This window comes from Xylaria bambusicola, assembly GCF_022495145.1.
Source record: "Xylaria bambusicola strain CBS 139988 unplaced genomic scaffold F5B22scaffold_34, whole genome shotgun sequence".
NCBI lineage: Eukaryota > Fungi > Ascomycota > Sordariomycetes > Xylariales > Xylariaceae > Xylaria > Xylaria bambusicola.
In genome coordinates, this window is record NW_025953587.1 from 346036 (window position 1) to 365827 (window position 19792).

The 19792-nt window shown below is 49.3% G+C and overlaps 6 protein-coding genes across 6 annotated transcripts; 4 read left to right on the forward strand and 2 right to left on the reverse strand.

Moving 5' to 3' along the window:
* Nucleotides 1-252: 252 nt before the first annotated feature.
* On the reverse strand, nt 253-2820 carry F5B22DRAFT_648523 (kinase-like domain-containing protein; the record flags this gene model as incomplete). The annotated part of the gene is made up of 3 exons (XM_047979025.1): nt 253-662; nt 719-818; nt 874-2820. The coding sequence occupies 3 exons, from the start codon at nt 2818-2820 to the stop codon at nt 253-255; spliced, it is 2457 nt and encodes an 818-aa protein (XP_047828963.1).
* Nucleotides 2821-6696: 3876 nt separating this feature from the next.
* Nucleotides 6697-8544, forward strand: F5B22DRAFT_648524 (Brix-domain-containing protein; the record flags this gene model as incomplete). Its single annotated transcript, XM_047979026.1, has 6 exons — nt 6697-7189; nt 7275-7520; nt 7590-7621; nt 7715-7844; nt 7961-8101; nt 8399-8544. 6 exons carry the CDS (start codon nt 6697-6699, stop codon nt 8542-8544), a joined length of 1188 nt encoding a protein of 395 aa, XP_047828964.1.
* Nucleotides 8545-9240: 696 nt separating this feature from the next.
* F5B22DRAFT_301453 (putative nucleoside transporter protein) lies at nt 9241-11007 on the forward strand. The gene is made up of 3 exons (XM_047970530.1): nt 9241-9362; nt 9426-9641; nt 9722-11007. Exons 2-3 carry the CDS (start codon nt 9460-9462, stop codon nt 10908-10910), a joined length of 1371 nt encoding a protein of 456 aa, XP_047828965.1. The 5' UTR covers nt 9241-9362; nt 9426-9459; the 3' UTR covers nt 10911-11007.
* A 567-nt stretch (nt 11008-11574) lies between these two features.
* On the forward strand, nt 11575-13094 carry F5B22DRAFT_301944 (inositol-pentakisphosphate 2-kinase-domain-containing protein). Its single transcript, XM_047970532.1, has one exon. The coding sequence runs from the start codon at nt 11868-11870 to the stop codon at nt 12894-12896; it is 1029 nt and encodes a 342-aa protein (XP_047828966.1). The 5' UTR covers nt 11575-11867; the 3' UTR covers nt 12897-13094.
* Nucleotides 13095-14441: 1347 nt separating this feature from the next.
* F5B22DRAFT_301481 (mitochondrial distribution and morphology protein 34) lies at nt 14442-17300 on the forward strand. The gene is made up of 2 exons (XM_047970531.1): nt 14442-15274; nt 15755-17300. The coding sequence occupies exons 1-2, from the start codon at nt 15008-15010 to the stop codon at nt 17105-17107; spliced, it is 1620 nt and encodes a 539-aa protein (XP_047828967.1). The 5' UTR covers nt 14442-15007; the 3' UTR covers nt 17108-17300.
* Nucleotides 17301-17885: 585 nt separating this feature from the next.
* Nucleotides 17886-19698, reverse strand: F5B22DRAFT_614843 (uncharacterized protein). Its single transcript, XM_047975491.1, has one exon. The coding sequence runs from the start codon at nt 19362-19364 to the stop codon at nt 18522-18524; it is 843 nt and encodes a 280-aa protein (XP_047828968.1). The 5' UTR covers nt 19365-19698; the 3' UTR covers nt 17886-18521.
* Between the last annotated feature and the right edge of the window lie 94 nt (nt 19699-19792).

Here is a 19792-nt window from a genome sequence, read left to right on the forward strand (position 1 = left end):
ATAATAACGACACGCTAACTATGTCTCGCCGGCCTATAGTAACTGTTATGCGACGCCACTCTATGTGCCAAATATTCATCATCTGTCCCATCAAATCTTGTGATGCAGGTGAATTGCAACCGCCCAACATGGTCCGCAACACTAAACGAGTCATTCCAGAAATGCACACTCCAACCACGACATGCTGTCTTGTGCGATGCGACTCATTATTAAGTTAGTCTAAAACGGGGTATCGCTATTCATCAAAGGTTTCTATTTGGCGTGTTTGCGGAAGGCGAGTAGCTCGGAGAGACTTGGTAATGGGCACCCATGCTTCAGGAAATCGTGTTGAAGAAGCTCGTCCGCAGAAGCACGGCTCTTGACATCGACACACAGACAGACGGACAGGAAAGCTTTCAGCTCCTTGCTAAGCTTCTCTGGCTTCTTGAGGCGTGGCGTGCCATTAGTTGCGATAAGATAGAGAGCCTTGAGGGGTTCTTCATTAAGGTAGGGTGGCTCAGACTCGATCATCTCGATTGCCATGATACCCAAGGACCAAATGTCTACCTTGGGGCCGTACTCTTTCTGCTTGACGACTTCAGGAGCCATCCAGTAAGGCGTGCCAACCATAGTGGCTCGCTTCGATTTAGTCTCTGTAAGCTTGGCGCAGAATCCGAAATCGGCTATGCCTTATTAGCTGAAACCCTTCAACAAGAAATTTCAGTTATCAAGAACTCACTAATCTTGACATTGCCGCGAGCGTCTAACAGAACGTTGTCGCTCTTGATGTCACGGTGGATGATATTTTGAGAGTGAAGATGCTGCAATCCTCGGCATGTCTGCGTATATCGTCAGAAACGTTGATCGGGGTGACATGTATCGTGTTAGGCTTACCTCGAGACAGATTGTGGAGATTTGTTCCTCCGTGATGACGGGATTGTTATCAATAACGTCAGTCAAAGCACCACCCTCCATGTACTCCATAACAACCCACAACTCGGAATTGTTGTTACGAAGAAATGCATCCAAAAAGTTGACGATATTTCGATGCTTGCTATCTTTCATAACCATGATTTCATTGACAATTAGTTCCTTGCGAGGCTGGTGTGCGAGATCCATCTGTTTGATGGCCACTTGAGCTCGCGATCCGGCAGTGCGCAAGACTTCTCGGGCAACTGGTGAGATAGCACCTTCTTTGACTTTTGCTACATAAACTGAACCAGAAGCTCCTTGGCCAATTTTCTTTTGTTTTGAATACGACATATTTGGGTCATCTTTTGATACGGCTTCTATTAGTTTAGCCATAACTTCCTTTTCAGACATTGTTGACATGCGGACGTCTTGCTTTCTCTCTGGAGGAGGCTTGGCAGTAAGAGCCGCTTCTGCAGCCTTGACACCATCGCTCTGTTGAGGCTGACTTGGTTTGGCTGGAACATTCAATGGTTTGACGGAAGGACCAGGCAGACGGGAAGGAGATTGGTTTTGGCCATTTGTACGGGGCTGAGACGATCCATTTGTGTTGCTACCATTGGGATATCTTGACGTGGGAGATGATTGATCGGCTCGAGGTGGCATACGTTGTGCGCCCTGAGCACCTTGAGGATCGCGGGGTATTGACGTGGAGCTCATACCAGGTTGTTGTGTCATTGGTGGTCTAGAGGATGATGTGGTGGGCGGTGGCGGTGCAGGTCGTTGTTTTTCACGCAGACCATTCATCTGATTTGCAGGCTTCGGTGCTGGAGGTGGTGCCCGTGACGGATTATATCGCTCTGATGGCGACGACCCGCCATATCCACCAATCTCCTGTTTGGCTAAGGGCGTTTTCTTCTGTGGAATCGAGGCGTTATAAGCCTCTAGATCTCGCCTATTCTGCTCTTCAATTTCCCGCTGCCGTTCTAGCCTCATACGTTGCTCTTCCCGAGCTGGATCTGGCGGAACGTAGTTGGGCGCCATGCCTTGCATTTGCTGCCGCTGCTGGGCAGGGTTCTCGGGTGGTGGTGGTCGTGGAGGAGGGGTCTGCTGCTGTATAGGCATGTTACCATAGCTGCTCTTTTGCTGCGGCGGAACTGGTCTTGGGGGAGCAACAGAAGCGCCACCAGCATTGTATCCGAGCTGCTTGTTCCCCTGGCTACCTGGAGGAGGGGTCGGTGTTAGACTAGAATATTGCTGGGGGTTCTCTGCTCGCTTGGTTAGGTCGGAATAGAAATCTAGAACCTCAAATACAGCTTGAGGGTTCCGTTCATAATCCTCTTTCGTAATAGCAGAAGAGTTCAGTAGTTTGGACCACTCCGGCGGTAATCCTACAAATTGTCCCGTTTGCGGATCGAAACCAACGTGAACAGCATGTGAGAAGTTGGTAGGATTGCTCACACCACCCATGGTGGGACACCGACCATAAAGGAGATCGATCCAGTCATAAAGGTCGTCGTCTGACTTGACTCTAATATGTAAGGTGCGGATAGAATTATCATCGTCACCGGGACTATTGGAGGACCCATTGGTGTGTCTCTTGATCTCGAAAATAGTACCTGCAGCTTCGACTCTACCAACATTGACTACATCTTTGAGATATAGAGTATAGGATACCTTGCCGCCTTCCGTCTTGTGAAAATCGAGGTGTTCCTTTCGCAGTATTAAGTATTTCTGCTTCCATGGCTGGATGAAATTACGACTCTCTTTGACCTGTGCCCAGCCTTCTTTGATGACGGCGACACCACCCATGCCGTCTGTCTGGTTTGATCGTTCACGAGCTAGAGGAAGCGAAATTGTTGAGCCGGTATATGTGGAAGTGGCAGTTCGCGTTATGGGCGACCCAACCATATTGGCCATGCTTCCTGGCATGTTGGTATTAGGGGTTAGATTAAGTCTTGGCCGGTCACCGGGCGCGCCGGGGGGTCGAGGCGCCGGACCGGGATTCATAAACTGGTTGTTCGAGTATACGCTGTCGTAAAGAGGAGACCAATGTTAGCCAGCGCCTATGAATATATAGTAGTGAAATTGTCGCGCGATCCTGGAGCGAGTAAACCAAAACCAGTTGTTACAGGTTGAAACTCAAGTTGTATCGATAATTTCAGCCGACGGATTTAGAGCAGCGCCGATAGGGAAACGCCCGCAACCGCGACAACGCATCGGCCAACTTTTGAGATATAAGACACTGGTGGATAAGACACCGTACATACCTATTTGGTGCCGACATCTCGAGAAATTTGTATCAATGGATTGATCCAGAGCCTTGTGCTGAAATATGCTCGATTAAACACTATTGACTAAGCACGCAAGGACGGAAAGAAGGGTGCCCTTTGATTGAAAAGCAAGGGACTAGGGGGCCGTTGTATGGCTTCTCAGTGCCTGAACCCAAGCCACAGAGGATAAGGAGCGTTGAACCAGAGTTGTGTCGAGTATCCGGTTGATACGACGGAGACGCGATTGGAACGAAGTGAGCGACGGAGAAAAGGGAAGGCCGGGACCGCTTGATACAGAGGCAGAAGATCGGGCGACCGTCGCATGCACTATGAGGTCGGTTGGGCCGGCGGGCGTCGAAAACCAGCGATTCAGGTTTGCATTCGACGTGGTGCTGGATTGGTCACAACTCCAAGCATGGGCTGATGCGATGGTATGTTGATAGGGTTGCCCGCAGTATGGGGTCGAGTGGTGCTTTAGGCGCGCGGAGAGAGCCAACTGTATGTTGGCTCGGGGGACATGGATATGGATTGAATCGCTCGCTGGCTGTTAGACGCACGATCCGGAGAGTGGTGACCCAGTGGTAATGGGTGTTCTGATGAGTGCTCTGATGTGTGCTGGTGTGTAGAGGAGAGGATCAGAACCGCTACGGCTGGGCAATAGGGAATAGAAGGGATGTTAAGGTATTATTCCAAAAGGGTCAAGGAGGGTCATTGTTGGCGGGGTTCCGTTGTGGGATTGGTTAGAAAGCCTGGAAGGTCACACTTGGGACAACAACCGTCTGCAGCCCCCTGCCATTTCGCCCCCAGCTCACTCATTGCCTGTCCAGGTATGTACTACTAGCCTATGTATCTATCTATCTATCTATCTAGGGCAGTGTAAAAATAGGTAGGCAAGTAGGGGTATTAAGTATGAGATCCGACTTTGGAAGGGATACCGGTATTACTGTGGTGTAAGTTGTGTGTGTAGATTGTGTGAGTTGTGTAAGTTGTGTGACACACGTAATTACCTAGATGAGCCTGGTCACAACTTGTTGCTGCTACCTACCTACATATATACGTGGTCTGTTTGTTACCAATACTACCAGCTAGCCTGGGTGCTACATGTAACAAAAGTGCTAACCTCAGGTAGATCCACGTAGCAAGGAGCGTAGCGAAATACTAGGTATGTATAAGTATAAGTAGTAGATAGTTAGTGGGCGTCTCATATAGGACTGGCTTGGGAGATGATATTCAGCAAAGGCTTTTCCATGATGTGACGCACTCCACTTGCATGTACCTGTTGCCAGCAGAGATGATGAAAAGATCCAATCTCGCGCCAAACTGCCTATCTACCTACATACTAGCCTACCTACCTAAGTACTTACTGATGATTCAATTCATTCATATAGGCAGATATGGGGGAGGGCAGGTGCATATAATGCCCAGATTTGACTATGTGTGTAGCTTTACAGAGGTAATTAGTAGATGCAGTATTTACCGAACTAGTACCACTTCAGTCAATAGGAGAGATACCTCGTGTACAGTAGGGAATTTACCTACACGTACTACTACGTACGTATGTCGGATGATGAACTTCATAAAGTCCACACCGCATATTTTTCTCAATCACTCAGCTCATGTGGGTTATAGTAGGAATTGCACGAATCGTGATCCGAGATCTAAGAATAACTTCTCAATTGGTTGTACAGTATCACGACAATTAACACAGCGAGTGGTCGGAGACCCGTTTTCCGAAGGTTGGGGCTAAGGAAGCCGCCCAATGCATCAAGAAAGGGGCGTCCCACACACCCAAAAGGCGAAAAGCCTTCTGCAAGGCTCTGCTATATCTCATCGTCCTTATTGGGCACGTCAGATCCAAGTGAAGAAGGACAGCATGACGAACGAGGTCGGGGGCAGATTCCTTCTTTGCTCGAGGAGTAAGCAGCAAGTAGTGCAAAGAGGAGGGCTGAATCGGCAAGCAATCCTCGCTAGCAGGAGAGTGGCTGCTTTGGCAGCACACTCCCTGTCGAAATTCCTACGAAGTAAGGTACGTGGTAGGAACAAACATACTGCACAGTCGTATGCATCAGGGGTGAGTGAAGTCACGGAAGCCCTATCGATGTTTCGCTTATGCAGAAACAGACTTCACGTTGGGCTTGTGCCAAGTCGCCCCGGACAAGCTATATTGCAGTACACAGGCAAAATGGATTCGAAACGCATCGATGAAGTCCACTAGGGTACCTACATGCCTACCTGAGACTTTGAAGAGAGATCTGTAACATTGAGACTTTCTACTAACTAAGATACTTTAGGATCGATGAACGTTTGACCACAATGCCTGGGAACCCATGAGTGGTGGAAAATTGTTGTTAACCTACCTGGCATTAATTCACGTGATACATCGTAATCACTGGTACATAGGCTACACTACTCAACGGACTGCAGCAGGCAGTATACGCGCTGGTCTACCTATTTTGGTGAGAGGTCAGGAGGGCCCAAAACGAACAGGCTTTACATATTTAGGCGCGCGTTGTATCGCAGCGCAGCAGTTTCACAAGTAGCCTAACCCTCATTTTGCCTCAACGCTGCGGCGGGCAGCACGAAATCTCACCTGATTCCGGGCGATCGTAGATGCGCGTGTGGGACAGACGGCCAATCAACAAGCCTAGATCTGCGGCTGGCAAGGCCTCTCCGCCGCCGGAGCGTGGTGATCAGCGGCAAAGCAAAGCGCGTTCGTTTCTGGTTTGCGGATCTGTCGCAGGCTCCTAAGCGCCCCTGGCACTACGCATCATTAGTGTAGCTGGAACTCGTACCAAGCCTACTTACCTCGCTATACGTAGTACTACCAGGTGGTGTTATTTAAGTGTTACCGCAGCCAGATCACAGCTGATTTTGCCTCTAGAAAACCAGGGAAACTTGTACATATCGAGTGGTTTGATTCAAGTAACAAGGAGTTTCCAGGAACATCAAATCTGGGGTAATTACGTGCTCATAAACATCTAGAAGCTTTTTCAGAGTAGACGGCCTACTTGTTATTCCGTCATTTACATTCCGTCATTTACAATTGAACAGTTATGACACAAGCATACAATTTGATAAGGGCAGGAGATTCCTCAGCAATTCAGCTTCATACTATTCAATTGCTGCCATTATGCCGAGTCCTGATGAATATCTTTATCATAACATGAAAGTTACCAAATAATTACTAATACTATTGCACAATGATTCAAAATTAACTTATGAGGTTTGTGCTATGCGTTTTTGCAACATTCGGGCTGCACTTAGGTACATGCGGGTACATGTATATGCCAGCGTGTGTACCGGTAGTTTTGACCTCTGTGAGGTGCCACCCCTCATTGAGCTAAGAATTATACCCCGCTACAGTACAGTATCTAGTACCTAGGTATAGGTATGTACTCACAATCCATCACTAGACCCACCCAAGTCTGGGGTCCACTAAAATTTTCGAGATCGTTGAAGCCGATAGCTCTCGATATCTACAACTTTATCACCATATATCGCCGCCACGCTCCATACGCGAATCGATTAATCGAAGATGGCGTCGCACAGAAACCGGACCGTTGCCCAAAAGACTTCCCGGGCGAAAGAAAAGAGGGAGAGGCGATTTGCTCGGAAGAAAGATGAGAAACGAGACCCGTCTCTGAGAGCGGCGAGGCTCGCAAAGAATAAACCGATTACTCTGGATCAGAAGAGGGTGTGGGACGATGTTGATGACGAGGAGTTGACAAGCAGTGTGGATCTTCAGGCGCTGAGAAGGAGACGACTTCAGCAAGCAGAAGACGCAGAACGGCAAGCCATAGAAGCTGCCGAAGCAGCAAACGACGACGACGACAATGACGCCGATAGTATGTTGGACTCGGATTCAGACTCTGACCACGAAATGGAACAAGATCACAACGACAATAAGAGAGAGAGTTCTCTTGCCCCATCTGTCGCGTCCACATCGAACATAGACTTGACTCCTGAACTATTACTCGCTAAGTTCCCAATGCTATTCTCACCGGATGCTCGCCCATCAGAGCCGAAAAGTTAGTAGACATACTTAACAATCCTAACTTCCCTCTTGGGCCCATCGTTGTGTTCTTTTATTTTCTGGTTTAACGTCTTTAATAGTTTTAATTACCACCGATTTTAATTCAACTATACATCACATCGCTGCTGCATTCGAAAGCATAATACCGAACGCGAAATATGTCCGACGATCAGCGCACCATTATGGACATAAGTACAGCGTCCGCGAAATTACCAAATTTGCCGAAAATAGAGGGTTCTCCTCTCTTCTCGTGCTGCGAGAGGACAACAAAAGACCCTCCGCTCTAGACTTAATTGATATACCTTCTAAGGTCTCTTTCCACTTCTGTGAGAGCACCTGGTTCATGAGCCCCAATATTTGGTCAACATTCTTGCTAACTACATGCATTGCTTTAGCCATAAGCTCCTGGGTAGATGGGAAAAAACTTGTAAGTATTTATGTAATTTCTTTGTTCATGTTTTGGCTGTTTTCTTACTTTAAGAGACCTTACATGTTTTCGAGACTGACCTTATCATTTCAGCCTGGCCACGGTGTCTCGCAAGGTTTCCATCCCGAGCTTCTACTCAATAACTTCAACACCCCGCTTGGCTTGTGCACAGCAAAGGTCTTACAGAGCCTTTTCCCCGCCTCTCCTGAATTGGCCGGTCGAGGTCAGTCCCTAAAGTCATCGCTTCCCACTTCGGACAGCATTGCTCCTGCATGCTCCATCAACATGTGCTGAACTCTTACCCTTTTTGGTACATACTAACTCTAGAGTGTGCTATAGAGGTCTGCACCTTCCATAACCAGAGAGATTACATTTTCTTTAGGCGTCACAGATATATATTTCGCGAACGGCGAGAGACCGAAAAGAGTGTGGTTGCTGCCGATGGCAAGAACATGGCTGGAGTAGAAAATATTCGGAGCGGTGAGTATCATTTACTTGTTCTTCATTCGTCAAATGAGCCCAGCATAACATGATTTGCCTCGGATTACGACAATTCTCTTCCCACGTCTACAGGTGTCATCGTTGGATTTGTGGTTAGCAGATGGATATTCCCCATTACCAAGCTTTGTGTTACACCCGAGACCCTTTGAACATGCCTCGTCTTGCACATCGCCACCCCAATAATTGGGCCGTCACCCTTCGTTCTTTGTCTCATACCTGTTACACACATCTCGTATCTGTTAAACCAAACTGAGGCTAATTCCACGTGCTCAATAGGCTTACAGGAGTTGGGACCCCGTTTCACATTAAAGTTACGTCGTATTAGCAAGGGCATTGGTTTTGCAGGCAGCGATCCAAATGACCCTACACATTGGCAATGGAAAGCCAAGATGGAAAAAGACCGCAAGCGATTCAATCTATAAGTCCTGAGATTAGAGGCTAGGTGGACTCATGAATCAATCTGGGTCCTGGTTTACACCTACTTTATGTCCCCCTTTGTCCGAAACTGGGCAGTACTCATCTGATTACAGGGTGGAACATAGGCTAAGGGATAAAATAGAGTTATGGAGAGGTGTGCCATATAGTAATTACTACCATGTTGGTATGTAGGCAGTCTAGATACCTTCACATTGATGGGACGCGTATTCTGCAGTACTACCTATCTGAATATGTATGTAGATAACAAACAAAGGTGCCACAACGGATGCATATGCTGTGTGGCGCATCACAACTTGTCGCCAAGGCACGGAGGTCAGGCGGAATACCACGTAACGCAGGGTGTCTAGTTGTCACCGCACACTCACCTGCACATGACTACTCAGGTACGGAAACTCACTTGGCTTGTGTTACTTGTATACCTTTTGTATGTCGGTGTCAGACGGGGCAAGCCACATCTACGCTGTCAATGACCGTTGGAACCGGCAATGGCTTATCTCTCCGGTGCTCGCTATCGACCTTATGACAAGTATGCATGACCTTACCTGTCTATGCCAAGTACGTGTGCCGCATGGAGGATTGTACCTATATAGTAAGGTATGAAGTTGTTGATTAAGGTCCACCATAGGCTGCCTGACCATTTACCCTGGTCGACAAATGCAAGGTGTTGATGGGTATTCTTACAAGTCCCTGGACAGCCCCGCTCAGCCCAGTATTGTAGCTCCAAATCGTCAAGTCAGTCAACTGAGTTACCTACCTACCTACTTAGCTCTACCTCCTAAGTGCTAGATACTTACCTACCTACGTATGTATAAGCTCCCATAGATCTTACCTAGTCGCATTCACCTCGCTGATGCACACAACATAGTGGCCTTCTATTCCGCCTTGCTCGGACAGAAAGGATGGATCGCATGCGATCTTTATTTCGGAAGAGGGAGGAGGTAGAGGAGCAAGAATACCGACCGCTCTATGATGAAGGCGGTGTCTCCGGGCCTGATGGTAACGACGATGAACATGGCGTGCCTTTCTCATGGTTCGAGTATGGCATTTTCGCCGTCCTCGGCGTCGCAATGTTATGGGCTTGGTATGTGTTGCGCGCGCGCCCTCTGCGGCTGTATCATGAACCTCTAATAAGGGTCTATCTAACTGGTGTAACTCGGGTAGGAACATGTTCCTCGCAGCCGCGCCGTATTTCCAGTATCGCTTCAGAACAGACGACTGGGCCGTCAGGAACTTCCAGTCCGCCATCCTTTCCGTATCCACGCTCACGAATCTCGTCGGGGCGGCGTTCCTAGCCAACCGGCAACACTCGGCCTCCTATCCGTTCCGGGTCAATTCCGCCCTCTACCTCAACGCCGCCGTCTTTGCGCTACTAGTGATATCGTCAGAATCATTCCTCGATGCGTCTACCACGACGTACCTCGTCTTTCTACTGACTATGGTAGCGTTGACATCATGGGCAGCAGCACTGATGCAGAATGGAGTATTCGCGTTTGCAGCAAGCTTTGGCCGGTCCGAGTACATGCAAGCCATAATGGCGGGCCAGGGCGTCGCCGGCGTTCTGCCGTCCCTTGTCCAGGTCATTTCGGTCCTCATTGCGCCACCCCCGGAAGTTGCAACAGCCGATCCGGGAACGGCTGACCCAGAAAAAGGAACAGCAGCGTTCATCTATTTCCTCACGGCTGTGGTAGTATCAATAGTGTCGCTTGTCGCTTTCATACCACTGATCCGGCGGCACAATGCGATGGTCGAGAGCCGAATGACAGAGACTCTGGCGGAATCTATGGCTAGCATTGAAGAGGCGGAACGTGCTTCGCGCAAAGTCGTTAGTATGACCACGTTGTTCGGAAAATTATACTGGATCGCCGGTAGCGTATTTTTGTGTTTCACTTTAACCATGTTTTTCCCTGTTTTCACCGCGCAGATCGTGTCCGTAACACCATCTAGTGACGCGAACCCGCTCCTTCAACCTGCCGCCTTCATCCCTCTTGGATTCTTTTTCTGGAACTTTGGAGATTTGATAGGACGGTCTGTTTCCCTCGTCATATCACTACGACATCGTCCGACTGCTCTGTTCGGTTTCAGCATTGCACGCTCGGTGTTTCTACCATTGTATCTTCTCTGCAACCTTCACGGCCGTGGCGCCGTAGTTGGGAGCGATTTGTTCTACCTCCTCGTTGTCCAACTACCGTTTGGCTTGACCAACGGTTGGCTAGCCGCTAACTGTATGATGGCGGCCGGCGAATGGGTTGAGGAAAGTGAGCGTGAGGCCTCTGGCGCATTTATGGGAGTTTGCATCGTAGCTGGACTGGCTGCTGGCAGCTTACTGAGTTTTACTGCTGCCGGCATCTGACGAACTATGATCATAGACATCCAACGGGATTGCATTAAGTAGGCGCAGGCGTTACGGCTTCATTAAGGTTTTGTCTATGGCACAATTTTTAAGCATAGGGGTATCTATATATTTATGTGTTAATCATACGGAGCTGCACTACGGCTAGAGCATATACAATCATACAATAGCATACGACATATCGAACAAGTCCAATGCCTGCCACACACGACTGTGATAGGTCGAAGTTCCCTGAAAGCGCGAGATGCTTACATAGTATATTCAGGTCGCGTTATTGCGTGACAGCATCAACTTTAGGGTATCCTACAACACATATCTACACACTATATCATGACCCCCACAAGAACCCGACCACCACGAGCCAATCGTAAGTCTGCCAGTGGTATTAGCGAGAGGCGATGCGCTCCGTACTAGGAGAGTAGCCGCATATTGCTTCGGCACTCGAGCTACCTGGGTTAGTCGGTGGGCAGTGCACACGGAACTTTGCATTTGACATGAATGACAGAGTCTTGGAAGTTTGTCGAGCGTCTGAAGAGCCCAACTAAGCGCGCGTTATTGCAGGGCTTTCCCCCGGATTGCCCCGTCGCCATGGGCTAGAACGCCAGGTCCTTACGCTTGGACTCGGATCTTGGTTGGTAACACACTCCTCCCTCCCTTTCAAAGCCTCGCAGTCGCCAGCCGACAATCAATATGATCTGAAGGAAGGCCATTCCTTCAATCCTCCACTCGTTTTATCACGTCACTCGCTTCTTACCTACCATTTGCCCCGAAACACTTGTTGTGGGTGAGACCAGTCCAGCCTCAAGCTCTGTTTCATCTAAAGGTCGCACCATTCAGCATTTAACTCTATTCCCTTGATCTCGATCTTAAACCGAAAGTTCTCCTTTACACATCTGAACATCTCCTTAATAGCGTAATCTTAATCTGTAGAATTCGACGCGCCTTCTTTTCTCAATAATGGAAGCGATATGGAAAGAGCTATCCAAACCAATCTCCACAGGCAGCCCCCATTACGACAGGGATCTTGAAAAGAAGATACTGCGAGAATGCGAAGAGTTAGTCAATAACCCTCAAAAGGTCGCTTTTGAGTACGTGGCCGAGGGACGAGCCAACGTTGTCTTCTCCGTCTCCGAATCGAAGGACCCGACAGCCCCAGAGGGGCGATTTGAGGGCACTCTACTCCGTGTCCCTAAGGCCACGTTAGGCGTGACACCTTGTGACTATGAGACTCTACAAGAGTTTCACGAGGGGCAGGTCGAGGACCGAGTCGGTCGCCACCATCTTGTTCCTCAGGCCCTCATCCGGATATCAGCTGAGATTGCGCACATACTACATGATAAGAGGGACAAGGCCGACGAGAGTGATATCAGGGCCGGCTACGCCATGCTGATCCAGGACATGAGAGCGTCGCCGGGCTACTCGGTTCTCGAGTTCAAGCCCAAGTGGCTGGCACAGTCACCGATTGCCCCACCTGACGCCAAGCGCTGTCGCACGTGTGCGCGGGAGGCTTTTCGTAACAGCCAGAAGCTGGCCAAAGGGAAAACGGTGTCGACACCAATATGCCCTCTAGGTCTTGTGCACGAGGATCCCGACGTCGTCATGGATACCATCAAGCGCCTCGCGCCAGCGTGGTCGGCGCGAGATCAGAAACGTCTCGCGGATGCGTTTGATAGAACTGGCATTCTGAGAAAGCTTCGTGAGCTACAGACAAAGGGGGATCCTGACAGAGCTCTCTTAGATCACCCGTCGGATCCTGACTTTGGGCTAGCCATGACGCTACGAGACTGCTCTTGTTACGTTCGCATGCCAGATGACGTCGGTAAAGACGTCGAGATCAAACTCGCCGATGTCGACAAGAAGAATTGGGAGGAGAAGCAGACATACTGGCAAGAGTCTCACTGGAACTTGGTCAACAATGGCTGGTATCAGGGTGAGGAGAAGGTCGATACCCCCATTTCGACGCAGTGCGTCTTGAGCCAAACCTAGCCGACCTGATCCCGGAATGAAACCGACCAAGCTACCACTTCTTAGTATACCAGAGGATGACAACCTAAGTCGGGGTTCTTTGCTACAGAGCGCTGAAACGTACCCAATAGATTTCACGATGATTAATTACTTATTTAATGGAATAATATGAAGCATACACACAGAAGCTTTCTGAAACAATGTAGCCGGCGTCTCAACTAGGTATCTATTCTGGTAATACCTACGTGTACGTATCCATCTGATGCTTTGCCACATCCTATCATGACGCCTCGTTTGTCGCAGCCAAATGCAAGCCCTCCATTTTCTCCACACCCGCGTCCGCATCTTGTGGCCAGCGAACTACACACGTACGTGCCGAGCGAGCTTCGCATGCAACACAACCTACATATCGCAAGTCTATTTACGAAACTCACCGAAGAATGGTTCCAATGAGCTGCTCACGCGACACTGGGACCCCGCGCGTTGCGGGTAATGCTGGTAGTGTAGGAACAGCCACATTAAGTGGGTGGTGAGTCCACTGGTCAGACACCGGTGGAAATTTTTCGCATCGTCTCCAGCACGAGGTGAGGGGTCGCAGAAGAACGGCTGGACACTACGGACAGCAGAACGGACGACGAGGGACATACCAGCCGAGCCCAGCCATCATCGGGTGCCACCTTAGGTGGGATACCGTGGGATACTGTAGGAGATGTCCGAAGCGGGCTCGCCAATACCCCCGCCTCCGATTTGTAGGATACCGGTACGTACATACATACTGTAGTACACAGCACTTGCACTAGTAACCTGAACCCAGGGTAGGTAGGTATATGTCTCATGATATTGGCGTGGTGTGGGATGATGGGATGACGGTGCCTGGTGAGCTACTTTTCCTTCTAGCGAGTTGGCAGGATTTGGTTCCTCATGACGGTGTTGTTGTTGGTTTTTTTTGGAAGTAGAAAGAACATGCAATATATACTGGCACATGTTCACGCGACCCATTCTCTGAGGCGACGAGATTCCACCGACGTCCCCCGTCCCACCTTCAGGGTTCTGCCACTACCCAGCGCCGGGATCACCTTGGTCGGGAGACAACTCACAATAAATTGTGTGCATAGGCCAGAGCATAGGCCATCCGCTCTTCGGGTTTTTGGTTACATGTACGCATACAGAGTAAGAACTGCATCGGTCAGGCGAGCATAAACCGGTTGCGTCGACCGCGTCTTCTCCAGTTCTATCTCGCCCCTCCGCTGCACGCTAATCACGCGCGACAGGCCCACTAATTGCCCCCTACAGCCCCCGCCAGCCAATCCGGACCAGCCGGCTGGAAAATATTCAGCGCTATCTCTTGTGCCCACCTCAGCCAACGAACAGCGCACCAGCGCGCTGCAGGGTTGTGGGATTTAGCACGCATTACACATCATTTATACTGGAGTTAGGGGAGTTAGGGCATGGCAGGACCCAAAAAGGCATCATCCCAGCCCATTCAGACTATTCTAGCGCCTTGTCCTGCCCGCTGCCCCGGCCAGTAGTGGCCCTGCATAGCGTCATTTTATCGCTTTTATGCACACAGAACAAAAGTCAAGCGTGAGATCACCACCCGAAAAATCCCCAGGCCTATACAAACCCCCGGATCCTTCCCATCGAGCCGAGCTTCTTTTCCTCGATCAGCGAGCAACTGACGACAGAATCGTCCCGTCCCAGTCTCACCGTCATTAATTCCCCTCGACCCATTCTCGCCTTTTCCACCTTGTTGTTCCTTGTGTGTTGCGCTGCTGCACGCCTCCGATCCTCCTAGTGTAATACCCCTGTCCTACCCCGATAGACGAAGCTCCGAGGCGCTTGGCCACTGCATCTCACGATCCACTTTGTCTCTCTTTTTTTGTGCACCCACAGGCGGTCTATGGGTATTTTGGTCCAGCTCGACAGGCGGTCTGCGTTTTATGTACGATCGGCAGGCGGTCAAGCCCAGTAATTGCGTTGGCAGACAATTCATCCAGGGGTCGTCAGGCGGTCAAACGGATCCAAGTCGCGATACCATTTATTCATAAGCCGACAGGCGGTCAACCACCCCGCGTGCGCTACGATTCCCCTCAACGATGCGCATGTAGAAGACCTCGAAGTCAGTCCTGACTATGGCCTTCAACTTCAACTGGTCGCCGCTTGCGGCCGATGCTGAGTTCTACAAGCGCGCACAAGAGCTTCTAACAAGCGCACTAAACAAATACCCGAAACCTCCCATTATCGTCGATGATATTCTCGTCACCGAGTTGAATCTGGGCTCTGTGCCCCCAGACCTCGAGATCCTCGAGATTGGAGACCTTGCCGAGGATAGGTTTCGGGGCATTTTCAAGATGTGCTATTCTGGTGATGCTTTCCTGACACTGCGGACAAGAGTTCAGGTACGTGTGGTCTTTCTTAGATCTCTATCTACGGATTAGTCACGTCACCGAGCATCGAGCCCCAGGGTTGAAGAGAAGCTCATGTTAGCCCTTGGTGTCATTATCTTTCTTATTCTGGGATAGTCTTCATCCTAAGGGCCCGCGAAGCTAGACGCTGACAAAACGTCGGTATCTTCTCAATCAAGCAAGTGCTTGTCGCCATGAGCTACGCGATATCTCCTCATCGCTCTCTACCCATTGTCCCTACCCATCTTCCTAACTCTCACCCAGAGTGCTCCCTCTTTTCTTCTCTCAACTTCTGATTGGAATATTACTATAACAATGCAATAATTCCATGGCATTTTGTGGAGCTATCGCATGAATACTCCAAATGAAGTACAGGGGTTCGCGCTTTGGGGATGTTTCTTATGTGCTCCTATTAAGAACTAAAACTCGCTTGCGCGCCACGTAACAAATCAGTAGCAACTAACAAGGCTGTAGGCAAATCCATTGAATACATACCTCTCAGCTAAGCCGACCTTCACGTCGCCACAGCCATTAGCAGCAGCAGCTGGATTGACAATTCCTCTTTCTATTACTTTGTCTGAAATCAAGCTGTCTGCGTTTATCATCTTAGTCTTTTCCAAACAGAAGGGTCTCACACTAGTCTTCCGCAATGACCCTCTTGAGTCTCTCAAGGTCTCATCGACCTTTGATTCTATTCAGTTCGTTCGTGACTATCTTCAAAGGACCATTGAAGGCCAGTTGAGAAATCTCATGATGGAAGAACTGCCAGCTATTATCCATAAGCTCTCACTCCGGTTATGGTGTCCTGACCAAATACCTAGAGAAGAGGAAATCGTAAAAGACAATGATGAAGATGAGGCCGTTGTTGACCCATTCGCAAACCCACCCGTTGAGGCAGTTGACTCTTATGGCCATGTTCTCGATGCAGCTGAGATTGCTTCACTGTCATTAGACAGCGGATCAGGGGCGCAGTCGTTATTCTCACAGAAGAACATGCTCAGATTGGCTGCTTTGACTGATTCTCACCGGACATTGTCGCTGTTTACCCCCGGTATTCGCCATGCCATGTTCAGGGCCTGGGCCGGTCCAACAGACCGACATGATACAGGTGTATCAACGCCTATGGCAACACCTACCATGTACCGAATGCCGTCTGCACATGGTAGTTCGACGATCTACACATTCACTGATGCTAGTAGTGTGGACCAGGGCACTCTACCCACACGCCCTTCTTTGGTTAGTGTTAATTCAGCTGCTAGTGGGCTTGGCCTAGGAGCTGGGAAGCATTCACGAAACCTTCGGAAAAAGAAGACTCGTGTGGTAAATTTGCGGCGGCCGAGGGCTGGAAGCGAGACAAGTAGCGATGCTGGTGAAACCGTATCAGATACAGTATCGGTTACCGTCCCCAACTCGGAACTTATCCTACCTACATCAATTCCCGAAGAAGTTGAAGAAGAACCAACAATATCACAAGTTTCCGCTCAGAGTCGGTTTGGCGAAAGGAATTCAGCGCCCATCAGAACCCCATTGAACACAGACAGATATGAAGACCTCGCCATACCGGAAAGAGCCCCCGCAGATGGAAGCAAGACGGTCCCAAACTATATGGAGAGAATAACAAGCCAAAATGCATCATCTAGACGGCCAGATTTGAAAACCTCAAAATCTGATGGCTCAGAGACGAACACTGTGATGTTGGAGGAAGCTTGGATCATGAAGATGGCTGACGAAATCGCTCGCCGAGTATATGATGAGAAGCAACGTAACGAGAAGTTGTGGGATGAGCGCGACGACGCGCCTCCACCAGCTTATCAAACCGTTCAATAACTTCACCCGCGCCTCGCCCATTCCTGGGTTTCTCCTTTGTCGTTCACTATCTTCCGATAAACTGTACTAACAGACATGGCTTTCTCGATTGAGTTTATTGTACTATATCCATCATTTTTAATGTTTATTTTGCGGCGAAGGCTGTTCAGCAGCGGCGTTACGGGGAACAATTCTGGTCGGGTTCAAAAAGTTTTGGTTATGGTGTGGGCGAGTGGATTACATTGGGGAAAACGAAATTGTTTTGAAACTTTGTTTTTTGTTTGATCTGGGGATATGAATACGCACTACGACAAAAGCAGTCCCGAGAAACGGAAAACTCACGACATCGTTTTCTTCGTGGTTCAGCACGACACTCGCTTATTTTACGTTTCCATGACACCAAAATATTATACGACCCGGCAGTTTGGCGTTCCCTTTATTCGATGGGGGGTAGTAAAGTATAAAGGAGAGGTACGGGTAGAAAAAGAAAACAGGTTGGAGGTCTCGAGTTGGCGCCGTTTTCTTTTCTGGTTTTCTCTTTTTAAGATACCTTTGGTGGACTTCGGATGGTGATTGGGAATAGAGAAGGAACGTATTTGAATTACTGGGGGGGCTAAAGGAATGGGTGGGAAGAAAGCAAGAAAGATAAGACTGCATTGGAGAAAAGACGAGAGGAAGCAAGTCCTACTCACTCCTATTTTCGTATATTTCCATATACATACCTCCATACCCATACATACACGCAAAATTACCCCTGAGATTAAATAAAATCAGATTGATTATATTCGATAATTTGACATGTGATTCAGGATTCTGAATTGACTTGGAACTGCACGCATGTTTCGTAGTATTAGAACTAGTTTACAGTTTCGAAAGCTAGTAAGTAATCTAAGGACTTCTGAGCTCCTAACGGGTAACTTGAATGCTACCAAGCCAGGTCCAAACGTTGCAAAAATTCAATTCAACGCCATCTCCCAAGGCAACCTTTGTATCCTACACTCCGCAATATCTGCCCGGATAGTACAGTTCGTAGTTACCTGTGTAGGAGGAGGACTGATTGATTTGATTCTCTCCCCATTTCCCCATGATTCTTCTCTCTTGAACACATGTTTAAAATAATATATATTACCACCAATATTTGTTTCATCTATGAAGCAAGAATAAGCATTTAAAGATGACGTGGACGGAACTTCAACATATATATACATACCTTTTGACGCACCGGGGTATCTGTCTTTCTCCTGGTCCCTTGAAGCTAGCCCGGCCTTAAACAAAACGTTTTTAATAATTACAGTTGGCGTAGTAGAGTTTCGGCCAAGGGGTAAGGATCGCGGGCTCAATGGCTCGCTTATCTCCTTCGCTGACGTCTACTTTTGGATTTCTTGCATGGCGCTGCTTGTACTGAGGAAGTATTGCCGCCGTCACCAGCAGCGCTCTAGGCAGCTGAGGCAGCCTTATTGCTCGCTTTCAGGGCAGCTAGTTCCTGTTCTTTCGCTTTGACGCTCTTGTTCAGTTCGGCGATCATCTGCTGGACCTTTTCCTCGGCCTCGCGCAGTCGCTTGATCTCGGCCTCCTCGGTCTCGCGGCTGAAGGGCTGGCCCGGGCGCGTGGCGAGGGGGATCATGGCGCTGCGCTCTTTGACGTCGCCTTCTGCGGCGGTCGACACGGGCACGCTCTTACCCTTGCTCTTACCCTTGCCCTTGCCGCTGGGGGTGCCCTTGTCCCTGGCCCCGGAGGTCAAGATTTTGTAGAACTCTTCGAAGGGTTCGTTGAAGACCTGCTCCTCGTACGTCCAGGCGACGACCTCCCCGCTGGCGCGCATGGCTTCTTTCTCGGCTTCGTTGCGCCCGTAAGGGTGGAGGCGCAAATGGTGGTATAGAGTCTGGGGCTTCTCGCTGCTCTTGCTGTCGTAGTATAACTTGATGGTGATCTCGAACTCGCCCCAGCCCGTCTCGTTGACAACGAAAGCTTTCTGCGGCTTCTTGTTAGACTTGCCACCGGTTGAGGCTTCGTTCTCTTTGATGATGGTTTCGGCGTCGATGGTGCGGAGATGGTTTGGGATAGACTCGTGGAGCTTGAATTGTACACGGCGCAGCCAGTAGAAGATGTCGGTGTCCTCGACACCTTTGACGAAGACTTGCCAGGAATGTGTATGATCGGGGGATACGCCGACGGGGCGCGGGTTGTCTGTGTCGTTGAAGGGGCGAGCGGTGGTGCCGTATATGAAGGGACGGAAGATCTGAACCCCCTTGACACGCTTACCCGCGGGCGGTGCCATGGTTGACGAGACGGCTTTGTTTTGAAGTTGAATGAAGCGATGGGCCGCAAAACGAAAGATTTGTATACTGAATATATTCGGCCCGTGGGGGCGCGTATCAGTATCTTGTGGCAATGGAGATTGTAGGTAACGGAAGAAGAGTGAGAAGGGTAGAAATGTAATTGTTTGGAGTTCTCTCTATGTATTTTAACTTTCGTAATCAAACTTTCAGCTTCTAGAGAGATGGGAAGCCTGAAATAATGCGCCAGGACCAACTCTATATTCAAGCAAGATTAAATGGTCAATACAATGAATGGTGAAGTTGAGGATGGGAAATGGCCCCTCATCAGCCTTGGGACGGGCAGAGGGACGGGCAGGGACGGGCTCTACAGTGTTCAACAGCAAACAACTTTATTGTGGAGTCTGAGAGCTCTAGAAGCCAATAAGAG

What these genes read in the sequence shown, in the direction of transcription:
- F5B22DRAFT_301453 (XM_047970530.1), top strand. Translation starts at nt 9,460, where the DNA reads ATGGATCGCATGCGATCTTTATTTCGGAAGAGGGAGGAGGTAGAGGAG. An exon ending in GTCGCAATGTTATGGGCTTG is followed by an intron (nt 9,642 to 9,721) that starts GTATGTGTTGCG and finishes TAACTCGGGTAG; the next exon opens with GAACATGTTCCTCGCAGCCG.
- F5B22DRAFT_301944 (XM_047970532.1), top strand. Translation starts at nt 11,868, where the DNA reads ATGGAAGCGATATGGAAAGAGCTATCCAAACCAATCTCCACAGGCAGC.
- F5B22DRAFT_301481 (XM_047970531.1), top strand. Translation starts at nt 15,008, where the DNA reads ATGGCCTTCAACTTCAACTGGTCGCCGCTTGCGGCCGATGCTGAGTTC. An exon ending in CACTGCGGACAAGAGTTCAG is followed by an intron (nt 15,275 to 15,754) that starts GTACGTGTGGTC and finishes ACAAGGCTGTAG; the next exon opens with GCAAATCCATTGAATACATA.
- F5B22DRAFT_614843 (XM_047975491.1), bottom strand. Translation starts at nt 19,364, where the DNA reads ATGGCACCGCCCGCGGGTAAGCGTGTCAAGGGGGTTCAGATCTTCCGT.